This window comes from Magallana gigas, chromosome 7 (assembly GCF_963853765.1).
Source record: "Magallana gigas chromosome 7, xbMagGiga1.1, whole genome shotgun sequence".
Classification (NCBI taxonomy): Eukaryota; Metazoa; Mollusca; class Bivalvia; order Ostreida; family Ostreidae; genus Magallana; species Magallana gigas.
In genome coordinates this window covers 31562409-31584026 of record NC_088859.1, presented here as the reverse complement: position 1 = coordinate 31584026, position 21618 = coordinate 31562409, and the positions used below count along the sequence as shown (strand labels likewise).

Below are 21618 nucleotides of genomic sequence, written 5' to 3'. Positions count from 1 at the left end.
CGGGCAGCACATATGTGGGTAGGGGTGGGAGTCAAAATATACAACTCAGTGTGTAAATAGAGCTGAGATAAACGAGATACGCGGACACTCTACTCATTTCCGGGGCTGAAAATAGGGTTGGGAGTGTGCTTTTCTTACGGCGTTAGTTGCGTTAGGATAATTGTGTGCTTAGATTCATTGGAATCGCTAGAAAATTGCACACAGAACACAAGAGAGAAAACCAGACTCAAATCGGTGCACAAATAAATATTTGGCGTTGAATTAAAGTCTGTTACTAAGTTTGTATAAAAATAGAAGAATCACTTGAACGTCATAGTAGCCTCCCTTGGATACATGGAGGAACAATGGTCACTATGATGGATTTGATAGCGATACAGAAATTGCTCGTATTTCGCTTATTTCTGGACGAATTTCGCAGTTGAAACAGATTTTAGAATGGCAATTGAATGCTCTTTCGGTTGGTCACATTTATTTTTAGGTAGGAAGAAAGGAACACATGATCCGGCGTTGTCGACGTACAGGAAGCGCCTTAGTCACGCAGCGCAAGGAGGCTGTGCGGGATCCTCGCTGCGCATGCACAGAACAAAGCGCATCCACTAAAATGAGTCAGTAACACGGGCAGCCCATACGCTGGTAGGGGTGGAAGTCAAAATATACACCTCAGTGTGTAAATAGAGCTGAGATAAACGAGATACGCGGACACTCTACTCATTTCCGGGGCTGAAAATAGGGTTGGGAGTGTGCTTTTCTTACGGCGTTAGTTGCGTTAGGATAATAATTGTGTGCTTAGATTCATTGGAATCGCTAGAAAAATGCACACAGAACACAAGAGAGAAAACCAGACTCAAATCGGTGCACAAATAAATGTTTGGCGTTGAATTAAAGTCTGTTATTAAGTTTGTATAAAAATAGAAGAATCACTTGAACGTCATAGTAGCCTCCCTTGGATACATGAAGGAACAATGGTCACTATGATGGATTTGTTAGCGATACAGAAATTACTCGTATTTCGCTTATTTTTGGACGAATTTCATAGTTCAAACAGATTTTAGAAGGGGAATTGAATGCTCTTTCTGTTGGACACATTTATTTTTAGGTAGGAAGAAAGGAACACATGATCCGGCGTTGTCGACGTACAGGAAGCGCCTTAGTCACGCAGCGCAAGGAGGCTGTGCGGGATCCTCGCTGCGCATGCACAGAACAAGGCGCATCCACTAAAATGAGTCAGTAACACGGGCAGCACATATGTGGGTAGGGGTGGGAGTCAAAATATACAACTCAGTGTGTAAATAGAGCTGAGATAAACGAGATACGCGGACACTCTACTCATTTCCGGGGCTGAAAATAGGGTTGGGAGTGTGCTTTTCTTACGGCGTTAGTTGCGTTAGGATAATTGTGGGAATCGCTTGAAAATTGCACACAGAACACAAGAGAGAAAACCAGACTCAAATCGGTGCACAAATAAATGTTTGGCGTTGAATTAAAGTCTGTTATTAAGTTTGTATAAAAATAGAAGAATCACTTGAACGTCATAGTAGCCTCCCTTGGATACATGAAGGAACAATGGTCACTATGATGGATTTGTTAGCGATACAGAAAATGCTCGTATGTCGCTTTTTTCTGGACGAATTTCACAGTTCAAACAGATTTTAGAATGGCAATTGAATGCTCTTTCGGTTGGTCACATTTATTTTTAGGTAGGAAGAAAGGAACACATGATCCGGCGTTGTCGACGTACAGGAAGCGCCTTAGTCACGCAGCGCTAGGACGCTGTGCGGGATCCTCGCTGCGCATGCACAGAACAAGGCGCATCCACTAAAATGAGTCAGTAACATGGGCAGCACATACGCTGGTAGGGGTGGAAGTCAAAATATACAACTCAGTGTGTAAATAGAGCTGAGATAAACGAGATACGCGGACACTCTACTCATTTCCGGGGCTGAAAATAGGGTTGGGAGTGTGCTTTTCTTACGGCGTTAGTTGCGTTAGGATAATTGTGTGCTTAGATTCATTGGAATCGCTAGAAAATTGCACACAGAACACAAGAGAGAAAACCAGACTCAAATCGGTGCACAAATAAATATTTGGCGTTGAATTAAAGTCTGTTACTAAGTTTGTATCAAAAAAGAAGAATCACTTGAACGTCATAGTAGCCTCCCTTGGATACATGAAGGAACAATGGTCACTATGATGGATTTGTTAGCGATACAGAAATTGCTCGTATGTCGCTTATTTTTGGACGAATTTCATAGTTCAAACAGATTTTAGAAGGGGAATTGAATGCTCTTTCTGTTGGACACATTTATTTTTAGGTAGGAAGAAAGGAACACATGATCCGGCGTTGTCGACGTACAGGAAGCGCCTTAGTCACGCAGCGCAAGGAGGCTGTGCGGGATCCTCGCTGCGCATGCACAGAACAAGGCGCATCCACTAAAATGAGTCAGTAACACGGGCAGCACATATGTGGGTAGGGGTGGAAGTCAAAATATACAACTCAGTGTGTAAATAGAGCTGAGATAAACGAGATACGCGGACACTCTACTCATTTCCGGGGCTGAAAATAGGGTTGGGAGTGTGCTTTTCTTACGGCGTTAGTTGCGTTAGGATAATTGTGTGCTTAGATTCATTGGAATCGCTAGAAAATTGCACACAGAACACAAGAGAGAAAACCAGACTCAAATCGGTGCACAAATAAATATTTGGCGTTGAATTAAAGTCTGTTATTAAGTTTGTATAAAAATAGAAGAATCACTTGAACGTCATAGTAGCCTCCCTTGGATACATGAAGGAACAATGGTCACTATGATGGATTTGTTAGCGATACAGAAAATGCTCGTATGTCGCTTTTTTCTGGACGAATTTCACAGTTCAAACAGATTTTAGAATGGCAATTTAATGCTCTTTCGGTTGGTCACATTTATTTTTAGGTAGGAAGAAAGGAACACATGATCCGGCGTTGTCGACGTACAGGAAGTGCCTTAGTCACGCAGCGCTAGGACGCTGTGCGGAATCCTCGCTGCACATGCACAGAATAAGGCGCATCCACTAAAATGAGTCAGTAACACGGGCAGCACATACGTGGTAGGGATGGAAGTCAAAATATACAACTCAGTGTGTAAATAGAGCTGAGATAAACGAGAAACGCGGACACTCTACTCATTTCCGGGGCTGAAAATAGGGTTGGGAGTGTGCTTTTCTTACGGCGTTAGTTGCGTTAGGATAATTGTGTGCTTAGATTCATTGGAATCGCTAGAAAATTGCACACAGAACACAAGAGAGAAAACCAGACTCAAATCGGTGCACAAATAAATATTTGGCGTTGAATTAAAGTCTGTTATTAAGTTTGTATAAAAATAGAAGAATCACTTGAACGTCATAGTAGCCTCCCTTGGATACATGAAGGAACAATGGTCACTATGATGGATTTTTTAGCGATACAGAAATTGCTCGTATTTCGCTTATTTCTGGCGATGATCCGGCGTTGCTGACGTACAGGAAGCACCTTAAGAGCGAATTATGAATTCTTTCTATTTTTTGCACTCTTTTCTTTTGAAAATTTATAATATCTGGGCTTTGTTCTCATTAACAATGGAAAATAAAGAAGAAAAACACCTTAATATGGAATGAAACTTTATTTCAAAATGTGGTCGATAATTAATTTTTAAAATGAACAAAAGAAAATAATTGAAATATTGTAATGTATTATTTCTGTTCAAGTACAACATTTTCAAAGGGGGAGAAGTGAAACTTTATAATGTATAATATCTGGAGATACTGTAACAAGCTTAAAAATGCTCTAAAATCAAATTTGAGATAAATACCAATAAAAAATATCAGCAATAGTTCTTCGTTCTTTTTCTATGTTTAGGAAATTCATTTTGCTAATAAAAGAAGAACTATGTGTTTAAAAACATTGAAATTGAAATACTGAAGTAGAATCTCAAAGATATACACACAATATACATACTTGTATTAATAAACGTCCAGATTTAAAAAAAATATATCATATATAAAATTGTATGAACAAAGAATTCATGTAAAAACAAGAAATTTTCTAGAACCATGTATTCAATTTCTTTCAGTTTTACCACGTTTTTTCATGATTTTATTTACTGGCTGCGCAACATAATATGATTATGAAATTGTACACCATTGCTATTATAAAATGTTGAAAATAAGTTTTTAAGAAATTTTGAAAGAGTCTTAATCATATATGTAACAAGATATATCAATTTTCATTATTTGACGTAAAAGACCAAGCATGTCCTTAACTTTGATACATTATCAACTGTCTTTTAAAGAAAAAAAAAAGAGTTATTGGTATGGCGTTTTTAAATATAATCTGAATGATTTTCTATGGAACATATTTCCGAAGTATAAGAACTTTTGTAAAAATAAAATTAAAAAAAAACCTGAATTTGTTGAACATTGAATTTTAAGCAGTTGCATCAAAGCTACAAATAATTTTTTTTTACTTCAAACCAAAATTAATTTTTTTTCTCTACCTTGTTACCTGACAAATTGTGTAAATTTTAATACCTAACAGGTTAATTTCAAACCCTAAGGAAAGATGTAAACTTTTCAGCAACAGTTCATTTGGTCTTTAAAAACAACCACCTATAAAATATTCAACTTTCATTATGTTCTTTAGATATCAATTTTCATGGCACCTGATACCCTTAACGAAAAATTTATCGAGCCTTGCCTCAATTTCACATCAATAAATTCAATATGTGCAATATAAAGAAAATCTGTGATCGCTCCTGTAAAGACCCTTTATAAGATTTTGGTTTTTACAGAAAGTTGATATTGATACACAAAATAACATTAATATCCATACATGATGCAGTGAGTATTCTTACTTTTAAACAGCGTGAAAAATCATCTTAGTTTATAATTGTTATTATGCAGTAACAATACCAAATAAATAATAAATATTGAGACAATAAGAAATCAGATTATATGTTCCAACAAGTATCTGTATACACATCTAGAGTATTTGTGAACAGATCTAGCTGATAAAGTATCATTATATTACAATGATTATAATTGTTTTTTTTCAATAAATAAATCAACTTTACACACTTTTAAAATTTTTAACCCTGTGATGCAATAATTAATGATAATTTAAATAAAAAATAAACCTATTTGTATGTTTGTATTTAACATGCAAGAGAATAAAAAATAACAACAGAGTAATTTAAAAGTTAAATGCATTTTGTGACAAATTCTCCCTGTTTTTTATGAATCAAGTGTTGTGTGACCTAGCAACACACAAATTCAACGTGAAAAATGACTTATTTTATGAACAACAACAACACACTTATTTAAAAAAAAAGAAAAGAAATAATAACATTGCATTTGCAATAAAAGTCTGATATGTTTTCAAATAAGAACTCCACATCTACAATAAATACTGTAGAGGAAAAATACACATAATACAATGCATACAGCTTTTAAACAAAAGCCTATCACAGATGAGATATAAGGAATGTTAAAAAACAGCCCTCTATTGACTAACATTGATAAGAATTCTGGTCGTTGGCCCAGGAGTTGTCAAGAGAGTAGTTAGGATGACCGGTGCACTATTATCCCAAGAATCATCTCCACGATCTATAACATTAATACAGCTATCTTTAACATAAACAGGATTAGCAAAATGTCACACAATTCTGTTTTATCTAATTGGGTGGATGGATATAATATGTCTTTAAAAGGGATAAAAATCAATCTTGGTAGTTTATATTTGAAGCAGGAATATTTGTATTGCATTGACTGTTTACCATAAAGACAGCTGTGACTATAGCTGCTGTACCAATAATGATCCCATTCTGCTTTATGTATTCCTCCAGTTTATCATAGCATCCCTGTAAAAAAAATAATCACATTATTGTCAAAAAACCTTGTAGTCTATAAAAGAAATGAATGTAGCTTTGATCGAATAATATGTATAATACGTAAGATCGAGAAAAGACTGTTTGGTTGTACATTTAATTCATTTAAATAACATGCTTTATATCATATTAGAATGATGCAAAAACAAGATTTCTGTTAATACAGAAGGAACATTGTGTGTAGGGACTGACCGTGGTGTACAGAGTATAGTTGACAGGAACATTCACAACAGGAGGAGCCTGGGAGGGGGGAGAGTTGGAGGGGATCAGCCCCTGGCAACGATCCATGTCACTTGTAGGGTCACAACAGCTTTGTGGCACCAAGCTTCCATCTGAAACCAAAATTAAGATGTCAATTTTATTTTATACATGTAGTACTTTTTCTAGTACCGGTAAATGAAAGTAGTATATATATATATTAAACAATAAATATGATTTATTCACTCTGAAAGTGGTGACCCCCCTTTCTCTCTCTCTCGCTCTTTCTCTCTCTCCCTCTCAACACATTAATTTTCATTTATTAAAATGAAACTGAGTTGTTATTAAACAGCTTACTTGAGAAGTTGTCTTTGTACCAATAGCTAGATCTTTGATAAATATACCAAGAAGTTGTACTGTTTTCACCTCCATATGCTCCACAGCAAGAAAACTAAATAAACAAAAAGAAATATACAATTTTCACTTGATTTTCAGAAATAAGATGGATAGGCGAATAAATAGAGAACTTATCTCTCTATATATGATAGCATATTATTTAAAATTGTTCCTTTCATAATAGTTTTCTTTACTCTATACATTATAGTTTGACTTTCTAATCATTTTTCTAGTACATGTAATTGGCAACCAAAAAAATCATGTTTTAAAAGTAATATCTTACACAGTGTAATGAATTTTGTAATATTTAACATCAGAAAATGTAAACTACAATTTGCATAGATTTATATAGAGTTTATATAGAGAACAACTAAGTTGCATCTCTAGATTTTAAAAAGTCAACCTTTTTTATGGAATTTAATAACTACCCAGAATGTCTTTCTTTAATCAATCAAAATAATATATCAAGATATGCATTTCTTTATTCATAGAAGATATCCTTGGACTTACAGATCTTTGAACCTCATCCCAGCTAGTGGTGATCGAACTATGTTTCTTGTTCCTGTGTGTATTAACTCCATACCTGTATGTGATCACATCAATCATCGATTTCTTTGCAGTGTCCTCTAACTATTACATATACAAAGGAAAGAAAAATTATCAATTATAAAACACTTTAAAATTGAAATGCTTTGTCTTAAAAATTTTATGAAAAAAATCAATAGATTTTAAAACATTTATTATATTAGAACTACAGTATATGTTGCATTTTATCATTTTCAAAACATAGTTAGTATCAGTTTCATTCTACTTTACAGAAATGAGCATTTCACTTTTTAAGATATAAAGCTTTGTGAAATTTTCACTTTTGTTTACTACATCATTTTACAATGATGAATCTTTACCATATTATGGCCTACCATAAATACCGGTATATTCAAGGAGAAAACATGAAATATTTGACAAGTTAAGCCATACACTCACAGCACACTTACCTCTGATATAAATATATAGCCAAGGACCCCAGCTACCAGTAAAGTAATGGAAAGGAAGGCCAAGATTCCAAGGTGCTAAAGAAGATATAAACAAGTGAAAAGCTGTCAATGTGACAGCAAACCGGGTTTTCTTTTATGTGAACTTTATCCATAATCCATGTCAACCCATATCCAGTGAAATGGTGTACCCCTATATGCAATATTTTGCCAAAAAGTGACTAAGTTCAAAAGCTGGTATTTTTTTCATAAATTTTCAGAAATCAAAATCCTAGCAATATGCACACCTTTGATATACCCTATGTACAATTGATCTGCAAAAGAACAACTTCCTATCTTGAAATTTGTAGGAGGAGTTATACATACAATGAGGGTACCCTATATGCAATATTTTGCCAAAAGTGACTAAGTTCAAATGCTAGTATTTTTTTCATAAATTGTCAGAAATCAAAATCCTAGCAATATGCACACCTCTGGTATATGTACAATTGATCTGCAAAACAATTACTTCCTATCTTGAAAAATTTAGGAGGAGTTATCCTACAATGAGGGTACCCTATATGCAATATTTTGCCAAAAAGTGACTAAGTTCAAAAGCAGGTATTTTTTTCATAAATTATCAGAAATCAAAATCCTAGCAATATGCACACCTCTGATATATGTACAATTAATCTGCAAAAGAACAACTTCCTATCTTGAAATCTGTAGGAGGAGTTATCCGTACAATGAGGGTACCCTATATGCAATATTTTGCAAAAAAATGACTAAGTTCAAAAGCTAGTATTTTTTTCATAAATTATCAGAAATCAAAATCCTAGCAATATGCACACCTCTGATATAGGTACAATTGATCTGCAAAACAACAACTTCCTATCTTGAAAACTGTAGGAGGAGTTATCCGTACAATGAGGGTACCCTATATGCAATATTTTGCCAAAAAATGACTAAGTTCAAAAGCTAGTATTTTTTTCATAAATTATCGGAAATCAAAATCCTAGCAATATGCACACCTCTGATATATGTACAATTGATCTGCAAAACAACAACATCCTATCTTGAAAACTGTAGGAGGAGTTATCCGTACAATGAGGGTACCCTATATGCAATATTTTGCCAAAAAATGACTAAGTTCAAAAGCTGGTAATTTTTTCATAAATTATCAGAAATCAAAATCCTAGCAATATGCACACCTCTGATATATGTACAATTGATCTGCAAAACAACAACTTCCTATCTTGAAAACTGTAGGAGGAGTTATCCGTACAATGAGGGTACCCTTTTGGCAGCCGCCCGCCCGCCCGCCCACCCGCCCGCCATTTTCACCATTTTAATAACCGGATTTTTCCTTCGGAAAACCCGGTTAAAAAGGCTGTCTGAACAGGATGAAAAGTATAATTTTTCTTTGAAGATATTTCATTGATGCATACAGACACTTTTAGCAATAATAGGAGTACATGTATTTGCAAGTATGGACCTTATTTCTGAATCATGCCAAAACTAGTATTGAGCTTCCATATTTTGTGAGCTAATGAGGAAAATCTCCCCTATTACATGACACTGGTACACATAATGAATGGCAAGGTATGCATTAAATAACAAGATAATTTGTTAAAGGGAATAATTCGCAAAAAACTTCCTGAAAATATGCACAGCTATTCCTTTGTCTTTAACAACTAAAATCATTTTAAGTTCAAAAAGGGCCAGCATTTCCAGAAAAATACTGGAATTTCTGGTAACATGCACATCTACAAAGTCCTAAATGCCTACAGAGTTTCATTAATTCCATGCAGCAGTTACAGAGGAGTTGCACTTACAAACTATTCATTACTATATTCATTTTATGGACAAAATTCCAAGTTCAAAAGGGTCGAAATTCCCAGAAAAATTAAGGGACTGGAATTTTCTTGTAAGAAGCATATCTACATATTGTCTCCTTTATATATACAAAGTTTTACAAAATTCTGTGCAGTGGTTTAAAAGGAGTTGCACTTCAAAAAAACAAAAACAGGACTGACAAACCAGTAAAAAACGTTATTCCCCTCACAACTTTTATGTGTAAGGTATAATAATAAATGACTGAATATCAGTAATATGATTATCAAATAAAGACTGAAATTCAATTTAATAAATACCGGTATTGCCATAAATGGTAAGCACTGACAAATGAAAATAATTATACATGGTTCACGTGACAAAACTTACCAATCCCAACATACACTTGTTCCTGCATAGTACACCAGCAAGCCCGAGTGAGGACACAAGGATGGCCCCTGCTCCAGCAGAGAGCATCATGAGAGAGTCAACTTGATACATCCCCTCCCCCAAAAGTCCAGACACCACCCTACTTCCATACTCTGCCTCTAGGGTAAACACCCCAACAACAAAGGTTGTCAAGGAGGCAACCTACAAAGCACAAATTATTTTTAGAACAATAGTTATAGTCTATACACATCTGAATGTGTCTTGGACTGAAATATCAATCTGTTTGCAACCTTGCAAAAATTCTTAAATCTACTAAAGTTTTAGCAGCTATCTTCCATTAGATAAGCATTGAAAGTTTATTTTTGGATATCATCGGTTCTATAATACACCAGGTTATGCAGACAAATTGAATACTGTGCGTTAACGCTGTACAATAATTTGTCTGCACGGTCTGGTGTGTTATTAGACCAACGATATCCAAAAATAAGAATTTAATGCTTATACATTTTTTAACTTCTTGCCTTTTCCGCAAATGTGAAATATACCGGTACCTCAAAATTACTGTATTATCCTATGGGTAAGTTTAAGTTAATGGAAGAGCAACTGTAACAGCCACAAGCTTAAAATTTGAATTTCACTTGCGACATTGCACTATAACATCGTCCAACCTTTGTGACATCATAATAAAACTCATCATTTACTGGTACAGTACCGATCAGACCCAACCTAACAGAAAGTTAACCCCAACTAAACCCTGGGTTTACTTTCTGGGTTTACTTCGGGTTTACTAGAGTGGATCCAGAGTAAACCCAGAGTAAACCAAGTAAACCCAGTCAGAAGTATACCCCTGAAAACAGACGCTAACTGTGTATTCGGAATATACAAAGGGTAGTAATTACAGGCAGAAGGATGGTAAAATAAATTACTTGTCTGCTTCACACTTCAGTGCATACAGTTGACCTTAAAAGCAATTTCAAAGTAAACCCCAAGTAAACCCAAAGTAAACCTCAAGTGGACCCAAATTTTCAAAAAGTAAACCCAGAGTAAACCCAAAAAGTAAACCAGGGGTTTAGTTGGGGTTTACTCTGGTGTTAGGTTGGGTCTGAACGGTACTGTAACCTTTTAGTACCCTGTGTGTGTTACAGTCTTACAACTGCAGTAGCTTTCTACACACTTTACATGCAAAAAATATGTGGAATGTAATTATAATAATATGAAAAAATGTCTTAATCATTTTATATTTAACAAAACATCTTAACGATCAGGTCATACAAAAGTACCGATATTCCTAAATCTTGTTTCAACTGCAATTTTATAACTTTTTAAATCATTGTAGGGAATGGTTGAGTTACCACATTTACATAGCTTAGACACATTCTACCAGAAAGTATTATAAATCACTGGGTTTTCATCTAAAGCTTAGTTTGATAAAAATGTCATTCATAAGCATATACAATGTACAATTTTACAAAGTAATTTTACAAATGTGCAAAGTCAAATAAAAAACACCTGGATCCAAACAACTAAAAGAAAATTATTTAAAATCTATAAAAGGAATAACTTTATTTCTTATATAATATAAGTTATCATAGAAATCAAAAACAGGTAAAAGATAATTTTTTAAAAATAATCTTTAAGAAGTATGACTTAATCAAGTATAATTCCCCTTTTGCTTTAGGTCCTTATATATAGGATCCTAACTAAATTAAGGAATCTTATAATTACACTACATATTTACAATAGCTGAATGAAAATATAGTATTATTGAATATTGAATACCCACCATAACAGCGACAAGCATAAAGACCAGAACATATCTGGCAACAGACTTTGCTGTCAATCTCCTTTTATCTTCTTTGAAAACTCCCAGATCATCTTCTGACTGACTGAACGACATTGTTGGCCTTCACCCAAATACTAAACCTATAAATAACGTTTCAAAACTATGTATACAGTGAGAACGGTCAAAGAAAAATAATAGAAAGAAAAACAAGAGGCCCATGGGGCCACATCGCTCACCTGAGCAACAATTGGCGTTCAAAAGATATTGTGCCATATGGTCCCTCGGTAGAATAACAAAAAATAAATATTGTCAAGTATTCGAATTTTACAATTATTTTTGCATACACGTAATCTTTGACATTGTACCTTCATGAAATACTATTTTTTACCAGAATAAGAAAATCCTACGCAAGATATAAAACTAAACATTTGGTAGGGGTACACTGTTAAGTTGTTAACTTCCAATTCCCTATATTTTCGTTCTGCCCCCCCCCCCCCCACACACACACTTTGTAAAGCGATCAAAATATATGAGAGCATATAGGTACATTTGTTTCATCAACTACTTACTTGTTATTGTATTTAAAAAAAAATATATAATAGTTATTGTATTTTATTTAAAAAATCCTTCAAGTATAGATGTGAAGAAGAAAATTGTACCTCAATGTGCTCAATTCCTCAAATTAAAACATTCAAAAATTTAATTGTTTTCCATTATAATTAAATGACTGTTATTTACCTCGCGTACAAACCAGGATAATTTTCCGCTGTGATATTTTCTTAGGAATAGCGATAATTATTTTATCCCCATAACAGAAATGTGTCAAAACTATGGAAACTGTTTTAAAGATGTCGTTTTTATTTACTCGTGTCTGAAAAACTATCAAAATTGATGTAGATTTCACATTATTTATTGTATAATGAGGGGACCCCAGAGAGTAGGTATATACAGAATATCATTCTTTTATTTTTTTTGTACAAGTATTTAACATACTCTAATTCATATAGAATTTCTAATGTTCAACCAAAATTTCAGCGTCAATCGTAGAATTATAAGCAAGATACAGAGCTCACAGTTTCCCTAGGTTTGAGTCATATTTTGTTGACATGACTTTATTACATTCAGCTTAAGATTTTTAACTTGGTATTTCCTATTCAGCATTTAAAATGGAAAAAAAGAATGGCCTAAGATTTTCAATTCTTTTATTCACTCAAGACCAGTTCATTGGTATTTAAGGTTCAAAATCAGTTTATACAAATGTACACAAACACAGTCAAGGATCACATGTACAGTAGGAGTAATAATGACGAAAAAAGGTTAAGTTTACAATACAATAAGTTGTTAAAATTGGTTTCTGGAAGAACAGACTTTGAAAATTTTCTTAATAAATATTGACAAATTTTTTACTTTTTTAATCTTTAGTTTTTAAGATCTGTGTACAAACATAGAATTGTGAGCAAATCTCTGTATCTTAATTGCTTATAATTCGAAGCTTAACACTCAAATATGGTTAGTAAATAGAAATTGTAAACAATTAAACACAAGAAACATGCATGCACTATATAACAAATAAAGAACACAATTTATTTTTTCGAAATGAATCATATATACACATGTATATATACCTACATATTTCCTTCAGCGATATCAAACTCTATTTAAACTGAATAAACTCGAGAAAATGCCGAGCATCGATCTCAACAAAACCTATTGCATTAATCTACCATTACGCAAAAGATAATGCCGAATTACCGATAGAATGAATTGTATTTCAGTACTTTTTTGATACATCAGATTTTGCTTAATTTGCGCAGGTAAAGAGTTAACTTTTTGATCTACCGAAGTCTCTGAATTGATACGTAAAAATCACGAAATACGAGAGTTCCCAGGTTAAATTACAAAGCATAAATAATGAATACGAAACGAAAATCAGTCCTAGCTAACACCAACGTCATGTGTGAAATCTGTCAACGCATTGAAATATTTAGCCTCAATTTACTTCACAAAATCGGCACCAATATATTTTGCATGTTTCAAAAATTTCCCTTCATACACGAACTGTTGCATAAACAAGCAAATTCATCATAGTCAGATCGACCCTTTTTCGTATAATGTCATGGCTGCTTTAAACAAAGAACCTCGTTTTAGAAGTATGAAATACGAGTCTTGGTAAAATGGGTACGCAAACCCGGGCCGTGGCAAAATAAAAGCCGGGGTAGATCGGCAATCGTCAATTCCAAATACGCATTATTTTGCGGCAATATTTACAGCGAATACAAATATAACTGGTCCATCAAATATCCTGAAAATTTAATGAGATTGGCAGATTAATAACTGCCAATCTTTTGTTTTGACCAGGCCAAGTCTTGCCTACCCATTTTACCGGATGCCGAACCGAACCGAAGCTGAAACACGCCTTTCCTTTATCATTATTTTCGTAATAACTCAGATTTGAAACTGAATTAGACCTTAATTTTTGCAATTTATATTTTCCTTCCCATAAGGATAATTTATGCTAAACTACGTTGAATTTGCCTCGGTAGTTCTTGAGAAGAAGATTTTTAAAAATGCACCCCCCTTTTTCTACAGTTTCAAGGTTTTCTCCGCTTTGAATACAGATCGTACTTTTATTTCTGCAATTTATATTCGCCATCCCATAAGGATGCTTTGTGCCAAATTTGGTTGAAATTGGATAAGCAGTTTTAGAGAAGAAGTTCAAAATGTAAAAAGTTTACAGACGGACGGACGGACGGACGGACGGACAGACAGACGGACAGACGGACGACGGACAAAATGTGATCAGAATAGCTCACTTGAGCTTTCAGCTCAGGTGAGCTAAAAAACTGTTAACATCCATAGTAATCCGCTATAATCTCGTTGGGTTATCAACCAATTAAAGTAAACAAAAGCTTTTTCATTTCCAAGTGAATGTATAGCTGGATATTTTTGAAATAATTAATCGCAAAATGTAACATAAATGGTAAATCTTTGATTTAAATAGATTCACACCAACCTTAAGTATCAATGGAATCGACAGAACCAGCCAATATTAACATTCTATACCAATATTTGAATATTTCCTATGTTACATTTTGTGGATCCAAAGACGCTTTTCCACTAGGTGGCGCACTTTTAATAGTTAAGTCGTACAACAAAACGAATTCAGACTTGAAGACATCGAACCCGACGTGAAGACATCGCTCGTTTAGGTATCTATATATAGCTTTCTCATAAATATAGTTAACGATTTGGAACGAGAAGAGTTATTATACGTAACTATGTTTCATTTGTCAGTCTAAATATTTTTCCATTGATTAATGTGAATGATTCTGACAATGAATGAAGACTGGTCTAAATTTTTAAAACAAGTTTTCTTAAGAATTTAAGCATAAGACCATTTGCTTACACTAAAATTAATTTAATACATTTATAATATAAATTGCATTACATTGTAATGCTCACTTATTTGAATTTTGCTTTTATATAGAGTAGAATACTACAATTTGTATAAAATAAACAGTACAATGTTATAATAACCAAGGCATTGGATTTAATTTTTTTTAAATGCTTAGCCTGAAATCGATTAACGTATCAATATCGATTTCTTCATTTTCAGATTTAGTTCATTACCTATGGACACGATGAACGAACAAGAATATTGTAAAAAAGTACAAGAAGTCTTTGAATTCCTCCTGTCATCATCCTGCAATATCCATGATGACACATTGTATCATAAGCTCTTAGACAGCTTAAATGGGAAAAGTAAGTGAAATACTAATTTACTGGGTGAACCTAAAACAGGGAACCGAAAACAGTAAATTAATGTAACGGAAGGGAAACTGGAAAATATAAGGAAACAAAGACACATATGCTTCTGGCATACAAATTCAGCACTCGATCTACTGCAGATCACGCTATTTTAGGGTTAACACACTACACAGAGCTAGTAAGAGTATGCCAATATGACACTTTCACATTGTCCTAAGAAGGAGTTGTCTTTGACTCTTCCAGAATGCCAATAACTGTTGGGCAAAGTTCTAGAGACAACTGTTATTGTCGGTTAAAGATTACCTAAGTCTCAACATTGGTGCCAAATTTAACAGAAATGTAACTGTCTCTGTTGGGGTTTGTACCTGGTCCTCCGGCGCTCTACCAATCTAGCTAGTAGGAATACCATATATCTGACGTACACTACCAAATAATATCCAGTTACGTAATCACTTGAAATGAATAGAGTATGATTGGGAAGACTAATTAATATCATATTGGACACACCAAAGACTGTCATCTTTACAGAGTTTTACTGCTACATGTATTTTAAAGTTAACAATCAGCTATACTAGTCCATCGCACATTCAAACATGGTAGGGGAATTAAATTAAAGTCTGCTTTCTTTTCAGTGATTACCCCAGAATTTGCTGAAAGTTGCGGGGTGATTGATTTCCTGCAGCGTGCTGGCAACAACACTGACATCAGTCCAGACACCCTTGTCTTTGCTGTCCAGTTAGTGGAGAAACTTGTGTCAAAGCTGGAGCTTCCTGGTATCCACTTAGACACCATGTCAGTCCTGATTGAAACTGTGGCTCTGAGGACTTCAGTGGATAATCTTTCTGTCTTTTGTGCTCTTTTCACAACCCTGACAACTATTCTACAGCGTCCATGTATAAAGGAATTTTGTTTAAATATCGATTTCCAGGGTAAGTTGAGCGTATAACAATGCATAAAAAAAAGTTACTAAATATGAAAGTAAAGCTTTTTAATACATGTAAGTATGCTAGATATAGCTCCTCATTATCAACTTATGATGCTCAGACAAGGGATATAAAGACATAAATTACTATTTTTTTAATAATTCCAGAATATTAAAAGATGGGTTTGCTCTGATATTTTTGATAGCATTTTAGATAACATTATCATAAACCTTCGGCTAGCCCCCCTTATTCTTACTGTAAACATATGCAAGACTGCTTGACTGTGGGTTTTTGATGATGTGTAGATAATGGTAATTAAATGATTTATGAAATATCTATTGTTTATAGATATTTGATAGACTGGTGATAGTGGCAAATATCATTAGTAGTATATGTATTTAGACCCCTATGGAAAGAAAATTTATTTCAATCATTCAAGAGTTCTTATCTTGTGTTTCAGATATACTCAAGAAGTCTTTTGACATTTTAAAAGAAGAGAGGAGCATTTTCTTGTCAAGAGCTGTGTCTGAATTCATCTGCTCATTATTCTCGAGTAAAATGGCTGAATCTCAAGAGGCTAAGAAACTCCTTAAAGAACTACAGACCATTATTGTGAACTTTGACAGGGATGGTTCCCAGAGAGTACTCTCCCCTTCAATGTTATGTTCTTTAAGGGTGTTAGAGAAAGCTCCACATCTGTTTAATGACTCATTTGCAGAGATTTTAGATGTTTTAATTATACTGATGAAAATAGGGAGTACACAATCTTCTACTACAGCTGCCAGATGTCTCCATAGCTTATGCCTGCAGTGGTAAGTCTATAACCAATATACCTAAATATGCATCTATGTTATATGTTGATAGATAGAACCATTATAACAAGACCTTGGACTTTCGGTTGGACGTAGCTATCTATTTCATGCGTCAAAACAAATTAAGCGAAATATGCACTGTTTGCGTAGTCTTGCCTCAAAAGCCAGTCTGAGACAAATCTTGTTGATTTCAAAGAGCAGTGGTGGCTGAGTGGCCAGCAATGAAATAGACAGACCTATGTCTTATTGCTGTTTGACACAACTACCCAAAGTCCAAGCTCTTGTTAAAATGGTTCTAAACCAAGAAATTTATGCAATTTCATGGATTTCTTTTCCTTTTGCAGCCAGGATAGAGCAAAGTCAGAGAGAGTCAAGTCCCTTGTTACCAAAGCAATAGAGACAGTTGACATTGTTAAAGGTCTTCATATTGCAAAGGTTCTTTATCCTCTTCAGTAGGTTCATAAATTCTTTTGCTATTTGATGTTCTAATAGAGAGTCATTTTGTATTTTAAATGCACACTAAAGCAATATACCATGCCTGAAAAATGTGCAGTATGTGTCCCACTAAATTGCATCATTTTCACCACAAGGACATCTGACCATAAAGTATTGATATAGCTCTAAGTTTTGTACAGATACTGGTATTTATTTATTGTGACCGTACATTCACATTGTCTTTTATTTGTTCATATCCTTATAAAGCAATAAGACTGTCATGAAATAATTTTAACTGTCTTTTTTAACCACTCAATATAAAGATTCCATATACATTTATAAATCATGTCAAGGGCTTGATTTTAAGAATTTTCAGAGAGTAGAAGCTTACATACATTAACATCAGTATAAAAAAAAAATTGTTTTATGTCATTCCTATTACAAATCTTGAACCATTCTATAAAATGCAATAAAAATAAATTATTGTGATAAGATAACAAAGTTCTGTCTTTCATTCTGCAGACTCTTAGAGAGAAGTTCTCTGGAAAACATTATATTAAAGCCATTGCAGATGTTGGACAAGACCAATCATTCACCAGCTATGCATTCTTCTCTACCTGCAGTGTCCCTAAGTCTTACAATTGTTAATGATTGTAACATCCAAGTAAGTACAGTGAACATGTACTTTTTATATAAATCATGAGTTTTGAATCTGACACAACTTGTATAAATACTTGTTTAGTTTGTAAAGTTCATTCAAACTACTGAAATCACATTGAAATTACACTATAACAGAAAAGATTACCGGTAAATGTTTTACAGAAACTAGAGGCATGCAAGTGTGTTGCAGAAGTTCTGAAAATGACTGAAAATAGACATGATGACTTCACTGGCTCTGGTTGTAATTCATTCACTGGAAGCAGTAAACTTCAAATAAAATGTCTTGATTATTTAGGATCATGTAAGTATAACTTCTAGTCGATATTCTTAACAAATCAAAAATGATACATATTAAGGACCATATCAAAAATCAAATTAAAAATCTGCTAGAGAAAAGTCATAATGATCTGTCAATTTACATTCATGTAGCTAATCCATCATACATTATAATGGATATTCTGTAGGAGCACTATGGTGATAAGTCAATGGGTCTGTCATTCTGTTTTATGAAACTACTTGTTTGGAATATTTTTTCTTTACCCAAGGCCCAGTCTGACATATATAAAGAATGTGCAGCTACCTAAATAAAATTTCTAAATCAGAAGTCATGGTCATAATACCGATTTCTGTATAAATGTGTTGCCCAAAACATTTACTGTGGTTTCATCAATATTCAAGCTAGGGTATCAATTTTCGTGGATGAAGTGAAAATCACAGTTTCAAGGATAGGTAAATTCGTGGCCAATGACCCTATCAATACAAAATGTTTATAGAAATTGTATTTCGATGAACATTTAATTTCGTGGATCAACTAAACAACGAAATCCACGAAAATTGGTATTCGTCGAATATTGATAAAACCACAGTATTCTCTCCTCTGGCCCCTATTTGGCTGATACCTCACCCACAATTGCCAGCGGATGGTGGTTTTGCATTACTTTTGTATGTCAAAGGTCAATGTCTTCTGATTGTTGCAATATCTTTGTTCAGATCATTTTTCTGTACATTTAATTTTACAATGCAAAGATTCTTTATATAATTCTTTTATATATTTTATTTTTTATACCTATGATAAAAAATATTCATTGTCTGACAAATTCTTCGGATTCTTTTCCAGATACCAGTAAGGAGGTGATGTTGTCTGTGATCAGCTCCATTAGTAACATTGTTTCCTACATAACTGAACACATGGTAAATAAAGACTATTTCTCTGTATCGAAAATGTAATTATATTAGATGGTTATTCTAAATAATTTTACATACATAATACATGACTTGTATCGTTGCTATCAATATCAAACATACCTTCAGTATATACAGTACCTGTAGAAAATAATGTAAGAAAGTTAGAGTTCTAATATAGATTTATATTTCAGATTTATGGAAAATGCCTACAGTGCCTGTGTCGACTGCTCCCAGAAGTTTTGTGTAGCTCTTGTTACTCATCAGAAAGATCCACAGTCAAGTCAGATCTAAGTAAAATTAAAGAGTCAGTCCAGAGGAACTTCTGCAGTGTGGAGTGGGAGTTCAGAGATACCAGTTGTGAATTTGTCAGGAATCTCATGGACAAACACAAAGGTGGGAATGCTCGTTCTAATCACCCTCGTATCCCACTCAGTCACTCCAATTTTCTTCATCTGGGCTACAAATATTTCTTGTATACACATTGTATTTGTAGGTCTGCATGCATGCATGCATGAGCCTTTTCAAGACAATTCATTTCTCCTAAACTCATACCTCTATTAAGACCTTCATTATGTTTGGTTACAGACAAAGAGGGTGTTATACTATGGATGCTGGACTCTGGGTTTCTTGTGTTTGCCTGTCAGGCTGTGGGTGATGGGGAGAGCTATGTCAGGGCCACCAGTCTGAGTACTCTACAGACTGTTCTACTGTCCTCCTACAGAACAAATCTACTGCAGGACATGAACACTACAATAGTGAGTGAATGGAATTAACCTTATTTTTCCAAAATTTTATTAATAAAGCAAGAACAGCAATTTTTAATGAAGATTTTAATTAAGACTCAGTGTGCTTATAAAAGCATAAATTTGTTTAATATGTAGGGAAAGCTTAAGAATTGAAAGATGGAATATGTTATCTACCTAATAGAGAGAAAATGTTTATAAAACTCATGTACCTGTTTACCTAATCCTCATGTTATGATTATACCATCTTATCTTCAGTTTAAAATTGCCAGTAGGTCTTTGGTGTAGGAATATAAATTTACATACCTTTTCAGGGTGAGATTATTTCACAAGTATTAGATGTCTGCAAGACAGACAGTGAAGCTTTCCCAAGGAGAAGTGCAGCAAGACTTCTCCACCACTGCTTATTGGACCTCAGCTACCTGTTACATCCAGATTCCATTCAATGCATTGCCCAGTGTTTCTCCACTTCACTACCATCCGACTTTGACTGGGAAGTCAAACTAATAATGGTGGAATTTTGGTGTGCTATCCTGAAGAGATGTTTTGATGCAGATTTAGACAAAGAAACATCAGACCAACCATTGGGAATTGTAGTTTCTTTGGATTGCTTGAAAAATGAAAAGGATGGTAAAAGAGGTTATGTGTCTATTTCTTCTGCTATAAATGTTCTTTTGAAACTTTCGTGTGACTATGATCCCAGTGTGAGCGAGAGGGTGTGTCAAGAACTCTGTTGGATTTGCGAAACGATGGAGAAATTTGTTTTGAAAATCAATTCAGCAACGAATGATGATAATAGAAGTGACTGGTGTATGTGTGCTCACTGTAGTCAACTGATCACTGAACTCTTGAACAGAATGACTGAAAGAAAAGAAAAGACCAGGGATGACTCTGTGTTTAAAACGGATTACGATTCAAATGCTTTGTCCTTGTTAGATGACATTTTATTACTTGACCGCAGCCATGATAACAATGATGAGGACAATGCAATTGATTGTTACTAATTACCAGGGTCTCTGATATATTAAAATAAAATATTTACATTCCGCTTTTTTTTTTTTTGGTAGTAAAGGGTGTCGAAAGCTAAGGCATTTGTAAATCTGTAACACACTCAGAGTACTAGGGTACTCAAAGGTTAAAATGATGAGTTTTAATTTGTATGCACACATTGCTGCAGTTACCGGTATATGAGAGTATTTTTTTTTTAAATAATGTTTAATGCTTATATTTACATCTTTTAAACTTCTTGCCTTGTCTTCAAATGTGATATATGTCTTAGTATTCCTATTTTATCCTAATATTAATGGAAGAGCCACTGTAAAAGCTACAAGCAAGAACTTTGATTTTTGCTTATGCAGACGTTGCAGTTTACAGCATGTGTAGTGAAAGCTGCTTCAGATAGTGTACACTCAAGTTTGTCAAAATCATGATCTTTGGGGGTAGGGTGGGGCCAGATTAGGGGGGCCATTTTACACAAGAAAAAAATTAAATTTTCTCTCAAAAACTCAAATGTTTTGTATATGGTACATATTAATTAAATGCAAGCATTTTGACATATTCATTCCCAGTTGTTTAGACTGTGGCCCCTGGACGATTCTTGGGCCGCACAACGGGTTCCAAGTTTGAT

The 21618-nt window shown here is 34.2% G+C and overlaps 2 protein-coding genes across 3 annotated transcripts; one reads left to right on the top strand and one right to left on the bottom strand.

Annotated features, from left to right (window-relative positions):
* Positions 1 to 4451: 4451 nt before the first annotated feature.
* On the bottom strand, positions 4452 to 14631 carry LOC105339179 (CD151 antigen). 2 transcript variants are annotated; one of them, XM_011444611.4, is made up of 9 exons: positions 14479 to 14631; positions 11466 to 11605; positions 9683 to 9883; positions 7484 to 7558; positions 6999 to 7118; positions 6450 to 6543; positions 6087 to 6226; positions 5784 to 5867; positions 4452 to 5613 (listed from the first exon to the last, which is right to left on the bottom strand). In XM_011444611.4, the coding sequence occupies exons 2-9, from the start codon at positions 11577 to 11579 to the stop codon at positions 5569 to 5571; spliced, it is 873 nt and encodes a 290-aa protein (XP_011442913.2). In that variant the 5' UTR covers positions 11580 to 11605; positions 14479 to 14631; the 3' UTR covers positions 4452 to 5568. The 2 variants fall into 2 exon arrangements, with proteins under 2 accessions (XP_011442913.2, XP_065923440.1); XM_066067368.1 differs by having other exon boundaries at positions 14529 to 14593.
* On the top strand, positions 14573 to 21038 carry LOC105339180 (BRCA1-associated ATM activator 1). Its single transcript, XM_011444612.4, has 11 exons — positions 14573 to 14674; positions 15082 to 15227; positions 15866 to 16162; positions 16617 to 16968; positions 17313 to 17420; positions 17926 to 18067; positions 18226 to 18364; positions 19181 to 19254; positions 19440 to 19641; positions 19834 to 20003; positions 20306 to 21038. Exons 2-11 carry the CDS (start codon positions 15098 to 15100, stop codon positions 20993 to 20995), a joined length of 2304 nt encoding a protein of 767 aa, XP_011442914.3. The 5' UTR covers positions 14573 to 14674; positions 15082 to 15097; the 3' UTR covers positions 20996 to 21038.
* Positions 21039 to 21618: the final 580 nt, after the last annotated feature.

What these genes read in the sequence shown, in the direction of transcription:
- LOC105339180 (XM_011444612.4), top strand. Translation starts at nt 15,098, where the DNA reads ATGGACACGATGAACGAACAAGAATATTGTAAAAAAGTACAAGAAGTC. An exon ending in CATAGCTTATGCCTGCAGTG is followed by an intron (nt 16,969 to 17,312) that starts GTAAGTCTATAA and finishes TTCCTTTTGCAG; the next exon opens with CCAGGATAGAGCAAAGTCAG. An exon ending in TCTCATGGACAAACACAAAG is followed by an intron (nt 19,642 to 19,833) that starts GTGGGAATGCTC and finishes GTTTGGTTACAG; the next exon opens with ACAAAGAGGGTGTTATACTA.
- LOC105339179 (XM_011444611.4), bottom strand. Translation starts at nt 11,579, where the DNA reads ATGTCGTTCAGTCAGTCAGAAGATGATCTGGGAGTTTTCAAAGAAGAT. An exon ending in GGGATGAGGTTCAAAGATCT is followed by an intron (nt 6,544 to 6,998) that starts GTAAGTCCAAGG and finishes TTGTTTATTTAG; the next exon opens with TTTTCTTGCTGTGGAGCATA. An exon ending in GTACAAAGACAACTTCTCAA is followed by an intron (nt 6,227 to 6,449) that starts GTAAGCTGTTTA and finishes TTTTGGTTTCAG; the next exon opens with ATGGAAGCTTGGTGCCACAA.